Source organism: Parambassis ranga, chromosome 1 (genome assembly GCF_900634625.1).
Source record: "Parambassis ranga chromosome 1, fParRan2.1, whole genome shotgun sequence".
Classification (NCBI taxonomy): Eukaryota; Metazoa; Chordata; class Actinopteri; family Ambassidae; genus Parambassis; species Parambassis ranga.
Genome location: NC_041022.1, coordinates 23,125,176 through 23,140,137, shown reverse-complemented (window position 1 = coordinate 23,140,137; position 14,962 = coordinate 23,125,176). Strand labels below are relative to the sequence as shown.

The 14,962-nt window shown below is 44.2% G+C and overlaps 1 protein-coding gene across 1 annotated transcript; it reads right to left on the bottom strand.

The window, feature by feature from the left end:
- Window positions 1–198: 198 nt before the first annotated feature.
- On the bottom strand, window positions 199–14,870 carry mark1 (MAP/microtubule affinity-regulating kinase 1). The gene is made up of 18 exons (XM_028410593.1): window positions 14,435–14,870; window positions 10,009–10,212; window positions 8,795–8,848; window positions 8,670–8,718; window positions 7,587–7,652; window positions 7,439–7,509; window positions 6,992–7,048; window positions 6,765–6,899; window positions 6,412–6,513; window positions 6,127–6,246; window positions 5,850–5,949; window positions 5,541–5,653; window positions 5,270–5,414; window positions 5,047–5,180; window positions 4,824–4,909; window positions 4,592–4,741; window positions 4,245–4,511; window positions 199–3,524 (listed from the first exon to the last, which is right to left on the bottom strand). Exons 1-18 carry the CDS (start codon window positions 14,477–14,479, stop codon window positions 3,182–3,184), a joined length of 2,241 nt encoding a protein of 746 aa, XP_028266394.1. The 5' UTR covers window positions 14,480–14,870; the 3' UTR covers window positions 199–3,181.
- Window positions 14,871–14,962: the final 92 nt, after the last annotated feature.

Genomic DNA, 14,962 nt, shown 5'->3' with positions numbered 1-14,962 from the left:
TCTTGAATAAATAAAATGAAGGTTATGTAATCACCCTGACCGTGTGAGAGGCACATGCAGTCCTGGACTCCTCTGCTGCAGGACTACACAGGAAGTTAGATTAAGTCAGTGTTTGCATCATTCATGTGTTTTTTAATCACCCTGTTAGAAACAGTTCATCCCACAGTGAACACAAAGTGACTGAAGATCTTTTCCTGTGGTTTTTATTTCAAATGAATCCATCATGGCTACACTGGACTTCTGCTACTTTCCTGTTGGTGACTGAGTCTGAAAGTCAGACTCAGTCACCTGGTACACATGACTATCTAAAAGCTGAGGTGAAAGCTACTTTCAAGTAAGAGGCTCAGATTTACAGAGTTTCCCAGGTGACCCAAAGGCAGCGTCATATTCAGACTTTGCACACGTTTGAACCGGTCATCCTTGTCAGACAAGGACGTGACATTAGTTTGTTCCCTTAAGTGCTACAGCATACAGTACAAAGTGTTCTCAGTCAGGAAGGAGAACCACTGCCACCATTGAACCCTCAGGACCGCTGTAGAGGCTCTGCTGATGTACAGCCAAAGATTAGCCACAAATCATTCAAAATATATAAAAAGCAAACTTATAAACAATCGGTTAATTTCCTTTGTTACAACTGGTCACTTCAGAAACACAAACCAAGACATTCAGAAGGCATAAAGTGGTTCAGCCTACCAGGAAGCAGCAACAATGTCGCTCACAGAAACGTAGATTCTTCTGGAAGAAAAAACAACAAATCCCTAAAAAAGACCCAAACCAACGAGGAGTGACTAAATGAATCATGTGTGGCTTCCATTGTGGATCCAGTTTCAAGTTTTCAAACTCTTTGATCTCTGTGTTGTCTTGATTTGACATTACAGACATCAACAAAGACAACAAATACTGATGATACATGTTTAAAGTGCAAAATCTGGAAAATATGACGTGTGTGTGTGTGTGTGTGGGGGGGGGGGCATGTTAGTTTAGATCTGCATGGGATTTGTTGAGGATAAAAAGTAACATCGGATAAAATCTAAAATATACATTTGCATTGCCGAACTTTAAGTGCATCATAAGTCTCATTAAAAGTGTTAACTGATATTTGAAAATCATCACGGTGTCACCAACATCTCTAGACACTACTATAAAAAGGGTTAAATGTTAATGTGTCCAATAATGTGGAAAAAAAGCCCACCTTTCCCCAGCAGGACTGTGTATAAAAAAATGTAACAATAAATCTTGTACGTCTTCTAGGAGCCTCAAAATATACATTTCAGAGGTGAAAACATAAAGTCGACAACAAGGACCAATAAAAGGAATCAGTACCTGCACATTATTATTAGACAGCATAATAACACAAACACATTCTGTTTGTCAGTTGTAAATGTGGAGAAAGAGTTTGCATTCAAGCCACCTGACATGATTGTTGAGCGCTGACGTCACTGACCAGCAGCTCCGATATTATTGCGATAGTATTAACATCAGCCAGCAGGGGGGGGAGTGAAGGACTCGCTGTGAACAGTGAGGATTACCTCTGTTGTAGCCTGTGCAACTCACAGCATACAAGAAAACACCTGCAAGCAGTTATCAAAAGAATTGGACGATGTAAAGCTACGGCCTTGTAGATTATGGGGTTGTAGTCTGATGGAGGTCTTCCTCTGTTCAGGAACTCCCTCTTCACCTGCTGTGCCCCCTCTGACTACATCAACCCCACATTAAGGAGGAATTCAATGATGGCCGTGTTAAAAGTGATGATGACATCATCCTTCTGTGGACCAGGACAGAACTGTGGGAGGCCACAACTTTATCAATCCCCATACAAAGTATACGGTTGGGATTATTTCTTATGTTACTTCACTATGACTACATATATGTCAGGATCTATGTTTTATTAATTTCTATCATTTTATTTTATAGATTGTTCTATAGTGGTTCCTTCAAAACATATGACAATAAATGTGCTAAACCTATGCTAATATCAGCTAAAAACAGCATCCTTCCCTTCTTAACAAGGACCATCAGTGACTAGTGTGCCTTAAGGCATCTGCCTGCTTTTAAAAGCAAATGAACTTTTTTTTTTGGTCTTACAAAACATGAAATAAAGTCACAAAATGCTCCCCAACAAGGAGGTTTAACTCTTATGCAATGGAGTGCAATAAAAGTGAATCTGAAAAAATGGAGGGGTGTTAGCATTTAGCAGTCCCTTTGTGCCAAGGCCAATGAGTTTCTCAAGGTAGTTTTGGTTAAGATGCTCAACATGATTTGCATGGTTGGATATCTGACGCAGAAGACAGTAGCTAACTGGGACCACAAACATCATCAAGGACATACTGTTACAAGGGGAAAGATGGCTTTTTGTGCAAGATATTAAATGATGTGTTAGCCTGCACTCTTTATCAACAGAGTTTGAGGGAAAACAGTATTTTACACCAGCAGAAAGCATGGTGGTATAATAATAAACATTGTGCAGCACACACAGTTAGCTCTTCTGTGTGTTCTGTGTGCACGCAGGGTTGCACAGGCTAAACAGTGGCAATCTTTACTGACTGTTTACCTGCACGACAGAAACCACATTACTGTTTGCAATCAGATTAAGCCATGTAACTGGATGGTCTGTTGGCATGCTCTGCAATTATATCACAAATGTAAAAATCCAGATAACATGCAGTTTAGCCAGTTATCTTACTGAGCAGGCTCCGACATGCAAATTGTTTAGCTCCAACAAAACTTGGACTCGAATTTGGTCCCATCAAAAACTCATTTTTTAAGGTTTCAGAAGTGCATGTAAACAGGGATCGATCCACATGATGTCTCGCTCCATAAGGTAGTGACAGGTGGAACAGAGGTACCGCTGTCATGATGTTAGCCCTGTTGTTTGTTCTGGATGTCAGTCCGCTGGAGTCTGTGATCCTCTCTGGTTGTCGAGAAGCAACACTAAGGGATGAACCACAACCTGGTGAATATCTGCGCCGTCAGCCGTTTTAATATTTGGTTTCACTTGCATCAACATTTAGTGACAACATTAAATATTAATTGTGTAAGTTATAATAAGGTGTCGTTTCTCTGAGTCATACAGCAGTTAGCTTGGAATAGTGCTGAACACAAGATGGCTGCCGTCACTTGGTGGGGGCGCCATTGAAGTCATAGAGCAGAGGTGTTCGGCTTGTAGTTTTCAGGAAGTTTTTCAGAGCCTCAGCTCATTGGCCACTTTAGAGGCGATGTTTTTGAAGGCTATGGATGTGCCAGAGATCCTTTTAAAGCGCACACCATTGAGTGAAAGGCGCGGCAGTTTGCACACCTCCATTTCCCATTGGACCAAACTGTCATGGCGGGCGTCGCCATGCACGCAGAACAGCAAGTAACGCTCACGCTGCTCATAATCACAGTTGTTGGCGTCCAGAACCCTCCGGATCTCCTTCATCATGTCCCCCGGCTCCATGGAGGACGTGGTCTTCATGCTCCAGGTGAAGCGCAAGGAGCGAGGCTTGGATTCCCGACCCTCCTCTTTAGGCTCCCCTGATAAACTCCTGGAGGAGGAGACATGATAAACTGTGAACCGGCAGATTGTAGGCCACAAGCAGCAAATGCAGGTCTGAACACACAGACTGTAGATGAACTGACTGACAGAACACCAACTAAACCGTTTCCTGTTGATTTGTATCGATGTGCAGGAAGTATATAGCTAATGTTTGACAAACCAAGGTTCAAACAAAGAACCTTGTTGCACCACTGTGCATGTGTAGACCATACCTCTGAGTTCCCCAAGGTCTGGAGCTCTGCATTTTTTCTGAGGTGCATATGATACAAGTCTTAAATTGTTGCAAACATTGTATACCACCACAGTGTTTCACTTTCTCCTGATAACTGGTGTCGTAGCTGGTGTGTGGGCAGGTAGACGATCAGAGGAGTGAATGCTTCTGCAGCTTTTGTCACTAATACATATACACTTATACATATCTAATGTATGAATATATGCTATATTTAGCTTATGTAAAATATTTAGTTCATCACTCCTCCCATTCGAGTCAAATGACTTGTCTCTAAAAGGGGCAGGGCAGTGAAACTGTGTTCAAGTTCTGATAACAAGAGGTAAATCATTTGTACTTGCAAAACCAGAAGTGCATTGACATCATCTTCTTATTAATGACAGATTAAAAATAACAAAGACAAAACTGAGCTCCAAGCAGACAGAGACAATCAATCAGCAAACTGTCTTCATATTAGGCTGTTACCCAGCGGTGACTGACCTGCGTACAAACTTTGAAGTGATCTTGCCGATGAGTGAGGTGGAAGTACGGTGGGGCGTGGCCAGCGATGCAGCGGTGTGCTGCGACAGACTAGGAGAGGTTGGCGGCCCGTTGTAAGTGGCTGGCCGACGATCTCGAAGTTGAGCGCCATGGAAGGTGGAGCGGCTGGAGGAGCCACGGGGGAAGCGGGTCCGGTCCGGTGTGGTGTTGCTGTTGCTGCTGGTGACACTGAAGGCTGAAGGCGACGATGGGGGCTGGGCAGGGGAGCTGGGGGAGGGGAGGACGAGGTACTGTTAGCACATAGCACGCTAACTAAAATAAAAAATGCTCCTGCAGGAAGTGCTCACCTCTGATACTCTGCGTTGTCATCAATGGGAGGCAGGGAGGATTTCATGGGATGACCTGACGCTGACATGGACTTGACGTGGCGGGGGCGCGCAGAGGAGACAGTTGCCCCCGGCGACGGTGAAGGGGATGCTGCAGGCACCTCTGTTAGACTGAAACACACAGTTATATTTTCAGATCAAATACTGATCTAGAGAATTTCAGCATGTGATCAGCTCCCAGAATGCACCTCACCTGTTGTCCTTCCCATTGGGAATAGCAGCCGAGTGTCGATCAGTGCTGCTCCTGTCATACATGTATGTGTTCCTCCGAGACATGCTCTGTAACACGCATGCACACACCTCATGAGTAACAGGCACTCTGTACCTAATAGAAGGAAACTCATCCTACATATATCTGTATTTCAGAACACCGGTTTGAAACGATGATATAAAAATCATCATCCTCATCCTCTCACCCCTGAGGCGGTGGCTGACTTCCTGCGGTCTGGAGCTCCCATGGGTGAAGCTGGCTCTTCCTTCCTGTCGCTTTCCACGCTGTTAGCATGAGAGCGCTTGGTGTAAGAGACGGACGGGGGGATAGAGGGCGCCACTGAGACATGAAACACAGGTACTTCAAGGTGTGGTTCTGGAACACTGTGTTATATATTCTGGGTTTTAAAAACAATGCATTTGTCTCACCGTGGTCACTGAAACGCCGCTGCTTCTGACCAGTTGTTACAGTGCGGGACTGGGCTGGCGACTGACTGGAGCCGTTCACATCACTAATGGGTCGTGACCTTTGAGCCAGGTTGCTACTGGAGAAAGACTCAGTGGAGACCTCAAACTGATGGAGAGACACAACAGAGGATTCTGGGTAACGGAATGCTTCATTTACAGTCATGATTTGGAAAAAGAGGGGCTTCACACTAAGCTAGGTTATAATTCACAACAAGAACCTGCAATGACAAACCTCTGCAGCTTTCCTTCCCAGCAGCAGGTACGTTGCAGTCATCTCGTTGTATTTCTGACCATCCAGCGCCTTCCTTACTTCTTCCTGAGGGAATCCCATCGTTCCCATCAGCTCTGATTGATCAAAGAACACACTCCACACTCAGCAAAACTACTCCGAGTCATGCTCAATACAATGTGTCCATGTGTTAATGGGCAGGTTAAAGGATTTGGTTGCAAATGAAACTAATTTAGGAAGAACAAAGGCTACACTAAAAACAAGCCTTGGACCACAACTGGCTAAATGAATGTGAGTGTGTGTGCGTCCTACCGATGCGCTTGAGATCATTGAAGTCTTGTTCTGGTTCGATGTATGGTTTCAGTTCCTCTTCATCGTAGCCGACGTTCATCCATCGATCCTTCATGATTTGCTGACACAAACAAAAAAATTTGTTTCTCTTTAATTTAGGGTTTTTTTTGTTGGTTTTCTGGTTAGGTCTGTATTGTGCATAACACTGTTGTTACAGTGAAGCAGCGCATGTAGATTTGGTAAACAGATCAGTTTTAAGTGTGGATCCTGCTCTCTGAGGACGTAGTGCTGGTTTTACCTGCAGGCTGCCTCGTTTCCCCGGGTTCAGCACCAGGAGCTTCTTCAGCAGATTCTCACAGTCAGTGGACATGTAGAAGGGGATACGGTACTTTCCTCTAAGAACACGTTCCCTCAGTTCCTACACACACACACACACACCACAGCTCCATTACTAATATATATTGATTGCTAGTGTAAATTATTTTTAAGGTTTGAACACGATCCGATGATTCTTTGGTTTGAGCTAGCTTGTGTACATGTAATACATCATAATCAAACTGACAGTGTATCAGTGTGGTCTAACCTTGAGGTTCTGTCCATCGAAGGGCAGCGAACCGCTCACCAGTGTGTACAGGATCACTCCCAGACTCCAGACGTCCACTTCCGGCCCCTCGTACTTCTTCCCCTGCATGGTTGCAGAACTACATTACCCAGCAGCCCACTGATGTTGACAGCTTACCGTCTACAGGTGCAGCGTTTTACTTAAAATAACCACATACATTTTAGACTTTTACTTAATTTAATTTTCTTATATTTTTATTTTTTATACTGACTACTACGAAAATACAAGTAAACCAGGACAATAGCAGATTAGTAATGTTTATATAAAAAACTATATAGAGAATGGCAGGTGTGGTAGGAGGAGCCGAGTGTTACCTGGAAAAGCTCGGGAGCAGCGTACGGAGGAGAGCCACAGAACGTGTCCAACTTACTGCCCAAGGTGAACTCATTACTGAAGCCAAAGTCAGCTATTTTAATGTTCATGTCAGCATCCAGCAGGAGGTTCTCTGCCTGACAGACAAACAACTTTATAAACAACTGTTCCAACAGGAACAGAAAGCTGTAGAAACTGAAAATAACAACTTAATATGAGTTATTTTTACCTTAAGGTCTCTGTGAACGATCCTCCTCTGGTGACAGTACTCCACTGCTGACACAATCTGACACAGACAGCCACACTTTTAATAAAAGAGCTCTGAGGCTGTCTATAGAATAAAGTGCATTCTAAAGTTTGTCCTGAGGATGGCGCCACAGGAGAAACTTTATTCAGAAAGGGCTTCTCAGTGGCCTGCTGGGTCACTTGAGCATTAGCATTTCTATTATGTTTTTAACACTGGTTGGCAATGAGTAACGGACAATCTACCCTGAAGTCTCCGTTAAAACTTTTCTGTTTGCACACAGACCCATAGAAGTGAACACAGCAGGAGAGCTGACCACAGATCCACTGATTATATCATTCTGATAGAGCCATTAACCATTTCTTGACATTCACACATGGTTCCAAAATGCATCTTTAACTAACAGAGTGAATTCTGGGATACTGATCTCACCTGGCGAAACTTGGCGCGGGCCTCTTTTTCCTTCATTCGTCCATGAGCCACCAGGTAGTCAAAGACTTCTCCTGTGGCACAGACAGTCAGGTGAGAACATGTATCACACCTCAGCACTTTAAAAACTTAAAAACAATGTCTCTCTTACCTCCGCTGGCGTACTCCATCACCAGGTACAGAGTTTTCTCCGTTTCAATCACCTCAAACAACTTCACTGAAAAAAACACAGAAAAAACAACATTACAGCTCCCAAACATCAACTCTACTGTCAAACACTGAGCTCTACTGTCAAACATGTAGCTCCAGCATCTAACACTGACTCTACTGTCAGATACTAAATAAAATAATGAGCACAAATAAACTATGCTTGACTATAGAACAGCAGTTCTGCTGAATGAACCTTGGGAAGCAGCTTCTCTCAAGCCTCAACAGATCACAAACCTATCAGGTTACAAAGCTCAAATAGCAAATAATGAGCACTGCATTTGACAAATACTTTACACTCATACCGCCTAAAGCCCAAATCACATAGGTGCTGGTTCACAGAGCTATGAGTGGACCCCTGTATGAGGTGAAATATGGTGGGTGATTTTTACTGTACACATACAGACATGGCCATCATTAAAGATCGGGTAGAGTTCATTCTGATGCACTTTTTGTTAAATTAGTGTAACTTCTCTTTACAATCCGATAGCAACCGATTAGTTCGGCAGTTTCGCTTTAAAACGAAGAATATGAATCATCTGTGGAAGCTATAAAACGCTAAACACATCAGCCAATCTTGCGAGGCGACCCTGCACAGAGTATTGGCTGGTTGTCACTCTCTTCCTGCTCTGCGCGCACCAGAGAGGTACGTGCATGATGGCCGAAGTCACAGACCTTGTCTTCAGGTAATGTGATTGTGATTGGGAGGCGTGGCTTTGGGGTGAGCTCCGAGAGAAAGGGGCGTGTGTTTACTTTAAAAATCTGGCTGACTCACTGAGTTTTCAAAATCTCCTTTAAGATCACATCCCCGGAGGATCCCAGGTAAAACTAATCCACTGCTGTGAAACAGTCAGTAAATAGCTGATAAATACTGAGCACTGCTATCAAACACTTGCATTTTGTTGCTGACAAATGACAGGTCTACTGTTGCCAAATGCTGAGTAATACTGAGCTTTACTCTTCAGTGGTGTGCACTACTGTTAAATAGAGAGCTCCGCTGCTTCTGCAGCAGGAGAAGGAGACTCACCAATGTTCGGGTGGTTGAGAATCTTCATCACACTGACCTCCCTGAAAAGCTGCAGAGACAATGTAAGATTACACTAGGTGACAAGTGTCCTGCTAAACGTCCAAAAAGTTGGTGGAAGTGAGTACCTTCTGCAGGCTGGTAGGGTTCAGCTGAGTTTTGTCGATGATCTTGATGGCAACCTGCAAGAGGAGGCAAAAGCAGAGGTTATGACCACTTAACAGTGTATAGTAGTAGCATAAAGCATTTTTTCACTCTGCTCTGCACATCAGCCACACACCCTCTTTGCAAAACAGTGCAAAATGTTTTGTTTTTAACAATCTTGTTGATGCAGACGCTTTAGTTTTGAACAACTTTTAACAGAGACATGAGTAGAATAAACTGATGATGCATTCAAACGGTGCTATGAATCTGTCTTTTTTTCTCTTTCTAATGTGGAAAGATGTAATTTAGGCAAAAAAAAAAATATTGAGAAGGGTTAAGAGGATACAGGTAGATCTATTCACATCATTGTGTTGTATTGATTTTTACATTAAGCAACAGAAGAGGTATGATGGGTTAAAGAGATGAGAAGAGTTTTACAAGAAAACTGTTAAGTTTTATTCAGGCTCAGGTCCAGAAATCACTTATAGATTCAAATCTGAGTAGAATTGACTGCAGACTGCAGCACAGATGTTTTAATATGTTAAAATCAGCGGGTAGAAGATGCAAGGATTCATTCAGTAAACACCAGCATTTCCTCTTTCCCCTCAATCCCTGTCCTCCTGCTCCTCCTCCCTTTACCTTCTTCTACACTGCTTCTGTCCCATTCCTCTCTATCACACCTACAACAGTCTCCGGAGAGAAACAGAGCAACTGATAGGTCGCACGTGACATCTCCTGTCAGAGAATGGATCTTAAAATAAGTTCAGGGGGGGAAAAACATCACATGCACACACTCTCCGTTTGATAGCCTGGCCAACCAGCTCTGAGCTGCTGACGTCTGCAACATCAATATTTCATCCTAAAGCCGCCGCCTCCTGCTTGTGATGTCACAGGTTCAAGCAGATTTAACCCCACCGACACTGAGCAAGGTAAAAGAACCACAGTCACTGCATTAGCCTTTATCAGCTGCTGTTTGCACTGCATACATTTGTGCACAGATCACTGAAGGACTTTGAAACAGAAAACAGCCTAAACTATTGTGAGGCACGTTCTGCAGTTATACAGAGGCTTGGATAATAAAAGTGCTACAATATGTAAATGTTGTGAATGAAAACACTTTGTGTATCTGAACATGTCTGTGGGAGAATGTACAGCGCAGCCTGTCACTGGCCGTCTCATGTCTGTGTGGTGTTCTCACCTCTCTGCCGGTCAGCGCGTGCCTGGCCAGCTTGACTTTGGCAAAGTTGCCCTTGCCGATGGTCTTCAGCAGGCGGTAGCTGCCGACATGCGGTTGTTCATCTGCGATGGCAGCCACAGAGCTGCGGCATGGCGGCAGACTGTGACGGCTGGACGACTTGGTGGGCGGTGCCGGCGGCTCAGGGAGGCCATCTGAAGACTTAACCTGAAAGAGACAGATTATTGTGGACATTTAGATCATCTTGGACTGAACTGAACAAACAGTGCCAGATGTTTTACAGCTGTTTACATGCCTCTGTGAACAGCTGAGTTGCAGTCAAGATTTGGACAGGAAAAGTCTGGAGTTGATTCTTTGATGCCAAATTTTGGTCACAATTGGCACAAGAAGTATTAATTCTAAAGCCATGGTGATAGGTGTGCCACAGTGGAATACACTGGTACTTCTTTTTTGTCTAGAGGGCCTATGCAAAGGTTTTCCACTGAATACAATGATAACTAAACCCTAGAGCAATTTTCATTTTCTGACATTTTATACACTTTTTAAAATAAAATTTATTATTGATATAGTCGGATAAAATACTGAATGTGCTTGAGATGATCTGTATTACTTGAGTGAATAAGGTGCTCACCTTGTGTCATCACTTGAACTAAAATGCTTTGATTAAATGAGAAAAAACTAAACAAAAACAGAAAAAGGACAGAAAGCTCAGAAAGCCCCTTCATTAACTAGAAGGTTTAGGACTATTCTACAGTATTATCTACTGCTGGCCGACGGCTGTCAGAGGAACTGGAGCTGACAGAAACCAGTCTGACAGCATCTGAACCAGCTGGAGGAGTCGGCGCTGAGAAGATAAACACCTCTACTGTTACACCACAGCAGCACTGCCGACACACAACCCCAACCGAAGGATGGCGTGTTACAGACACACTCACTGCGCAGGTTCAGAAACTTTAACAGACACATCTGACCTTACGGCCTCTAACATCCTGAATTAGTGACTGCACATGAAGGAGAAGAAGAGGAGAACAACAAGGAGGAGGAGGAAGAAGAGAAGGAAAAAGAACATGGCAGAGGTGACAGAGAGCTCTCCTTGCCCTCCCAAAGAGAGGGAGCAGGAGGAGGATGAAGAGGGTTCAACGGTAAAAACCTCACATCACACTTTATGACTAACTTGTCATAAAGTGTGATGTCTGGCTGACTCAGGTGCTGTACGTGTGCAGGCCTGTGAGGGACTGCATTACCACAAAATGACTGTGAATTCTCCTTATCTATTAACCGCTGATATTCCAGAAACACGCTGTGAAATCTGGTTTATGATGAGTTCCCCCTGCAGCACTCTAAAAACAGGAACTTTTTTAAGGCTCCGTTTACAGATCACAGTCACTGCAGAGGACTGTCTTTGGTTTGTCGAAACATCTGGCTGTTGGTGACTGCAAGCAGAGCCCAGCTGACACTGTTACTGTTACTTAACATGACATTTTGGACGAATTAACCTATTTTCCTGTTTGGTTTATCTACAAAAGAGGATCACAGAACCCACTCAATATGAACTGATATGTCATGTTGAGAAAATTCTCTCACATGATGAAATTACACAATCTTGGATTACTTCCTGCATTGCCCCCTGCTGACTGGCACCACAGCTCTTAAACCCCGCCCCCTCTATGTTAGGACATGGACCTGTGTAAAAACTGAAAGTACTTTTCAAAAAAATGTTGATGACCATTTTTAATTGGTTATTGTTGGTTTAAAATGGAGGAAGTAACATTGTGGTCAGTAGCCAACAGCCACAAACTCAATTCATGGCATTGGTCCACAGTATTGTATTCACATACAATAGTTCAAAGTTAACTTCAGCAGCAGATCTGTGGCTGCAGCCATCATGCCCTCTGCGGCCTTGGGTTTTCTCAGTGCCATGACCTGACCTCAGTCACCAGGCCACACACATTGCAGCAGCAGACATTGTATAACTCAGCTGTGGTACATAGCTGTGATAGGAGTGTGTGTTTCTCACTGAAGCCAATAAGTTTGTAAAGTTTTTTTTTAATGTTGCCTAAAAACACAAAATTACTCTTTGCTATCCAAGAGATGAGTCGGATTGTTATCGTGCCAGTGTTTGCCCTGACCCCGGCTCCCCCCACAGAGAGGTCAGAGGTCAGAGTTCAGGGTCTAGTTGGGACTTTCAGTGTGACTTTAGCAGGGTGGAGGTGCATTTCAACCCCCGTGTGACTTCTTGTCTCATTACTAAAGTAGGTGGGTGGAGGAGGAGGAGGTTTCCACTCCCACTGGGTGAATCCTATAGTAAAGCTATGTGTTGCCATGGTGACAGAAAAAGCCTCCAGCAGCTGATTTCACAGTTCAGCAAAAAAAATAGAGGAGTGATTCATCACTGGGGGAGAATGACTGTCTCCTCTGCAGGGAGTGGAGCTTCACTCTCTGTGATGAACTGCACATGACACGGGGAGCAGGGTCACCGACGGATTAGGAGACAACGGGCCCCCGATGCAGAAAGCACCCACAGAGCCCTGCTGTAGAAGAGAGAGGGCCACAAAACTGGCTTACTTTTACAAAAACATACAGTACAGACCAAAAGTTTGGACACACCTTCTCATTCAAAGAGGTTTCTTTATTTTCATGACTATGAAAATTGTAGATTCACACTGAAGGCATCAAAACTATGAATTAACACATGTGGAATTGTATACATAACAAAAACATGTGTGTGCTTATGTCTGTGGCTGCTGGAGCTCTTTGTACCTTTTATTCATGTCTTTGCAGTTGTTTGTGTGTCGATAATAGAATGAAGTTGTTGCCATGTAGTCATATTGCTGCCATCTGTACATATTTTGTGTCTGTTTATGTCTCAATGGGTTTGCATCTAAATAACATTTTGTGTCTCCATGTCTTTTTGTTGTTACTGTTGGTTAATGTGTGGTATTTTCTGTGTGTTCATAGTTATTATCAGTCTGATTACACAGAGCTACTGGTTGGAAGACGTGCTTTAAACGCGGTCGTGACGATCTTAGAATTTTGAATGTGACTTCCAGATCACTGTGCTCACGGCCTGCAGTGTATTTCGGGAAGGATCAATAATAAACAGACAGTAGGAGCCAGCTGTAGCTGCTGTATGTCTGACAGAGGAAAGCGTGATCAAAACTCAGGAGACAAGGGCATGACTGGGCAAGAGTGTATATGAACAACATCCACACAGGCTCATTTACGGTACTGTTCAGTTTGCTTATCATTAGTGTTCACACTCGATGAAAGCCTCGACCAGAGCCCTCAGCTGCTGACGTGTTCTGAGGTGTTTTTACTGCTGGTAGGTCTAAGATTGGGAGACACACCAGGGCATGAAGCTGAATGATGAGGGGCCTGAGAATAGCTCACTGCTAGCATTCCAGCATTAGCATGACAATGTGGAGGATAAGGTTTACCCAGCGTTCCTACAAGGTCCAACAGGCTCCACAACATCCACAGGTCCACATACCAAGACCCGTACAGATGGGCATTTGAGAAGCACATAGAATATTCCCTATATTTACAGCATTAACAGATGAAAGCAGCAAAACACACGCTATCACAAAGACGACTGATTACTGATGCTGGGTGACTGATGTCCTCCAGGATGCACACTGTTATTCAGTGTAACAGTGGTGCTCATCTGCACCACCGGGGCTCAGGTTAGCCGCTGACTGTGCCTTCACCACAGACTATAACAACAGGGTGGCTAATGTTCGCCACAGTTTAACATCTGCACGTCAGGTCTGAAGCTGCTGCTCACTTTCAGCTCAGGTGTGTGAACATGCTGTGGGCTCTGCCCGTGCAGAAACCTCGGTGTCACCTGAGTCCTCTATTAAAGATGAGTCACGACTCAGATGCCATTACATGACTGTAAGCTATGTAGTTAAAGCTTGAAGTGAACTTACAGAGCCTGAGCGTTACCACCCAACACTAAGAAAGACCCTGCTACTAAAACAGGCAGCAGAATGTAGATCTACATAGTATTTATATCGACAGATTTTTTAATAGATCTTCATTGTGTTTTTAGTAGATTAGGGGTGAATATAAATGGATATTTAACTTCTCTTCTGAGCAGCTCATTCACTTCCTGTGTTTCTAAAGTCCACTCTAATCAGTCATTAAGCTGTAAGTAACAGTGCAATTATGAAAATCAATTGATGAAAAATGAAAACTATTGACCTTAAATCAAACACTGCAGGCTTTAATCGATTACAGTATCAATTCACTCACTGTTTTATAAACTGCACTGATTAAGAAGTAAAACCAGTGGCAATACACAGGTTGGTCAATCAGAACAACTCACTGAATAACGTGACGCCCTTCAGTCACACACATCATCTCCCTCCATCAATAATTGAACGTGATCAATAATCAATAACCAGAGAGGGGTCTGAAGATCACTCACCTGCTCGGACTCGCTCACTGGGGTCAGAGGCATCCTGCCGGACATCTTCCTGCTTTCCCTCTGCGGCTTTCGGCACTCTTTAGTCCGGGAGAAGCATCTCCTCCGCCGGCTGCTCTACAGCATCTCACACCGGGAACCAGGCCACCTCGGCCGGGCTCAGCTGGGAGGTTCCGCCGGCTGGAAGGAGCGGGAGGCCCGGGCGGCGGCGGCGGTGGTGGCGGCGGCAGCAGCGGCGGCGGAGGCGGCTACGTCAAAACCCGGTGTTTGCGCTGGTGCCGAAGTGAGACCCGCATGGAGACAAAAGGCAGAGACAAGGAGAGGAAGAGGAAGAAGAAGAGGAGGGAAAGTGTGAAGTAAAAATCCTTCCTGCAGCTGCCAGCGGTTTACCAGGTCACACAGCAGCACTGCAGAGCTGAAAAAAGCATGACGTCAGAGCTCCTCCTCATCTTCATCATCATCACCGTCATCCTAAAAATATCCCAGCATCCTCAGCTGCTCTCTCCAAAACACACTCCTCCTCGGAGCTAC

Coding starts and splice junctions, on each gene's coding strand:
- mark1 (XM_028410593.1), bottom strand. CDS start 14,479: ATGTCCGGCAGGATGCCTCTGACCCCAGTGAGCGAGTCCGAGCAG. Junction 10,213..14,434: donor CAGTGAGCGAGTCCGAGCAG/GTGAGTGATCTT, acceptor TGTCTCTTTCAG/GTTAAGTCTTCAGATGGCCT. Junction 6,247..6,411: donor TCGATGGACAGAACCTCAAG/GTTAGACCACAC, acceptor GTGTGTGTGTAG/GAACTGAGGGAACGTGTTCT.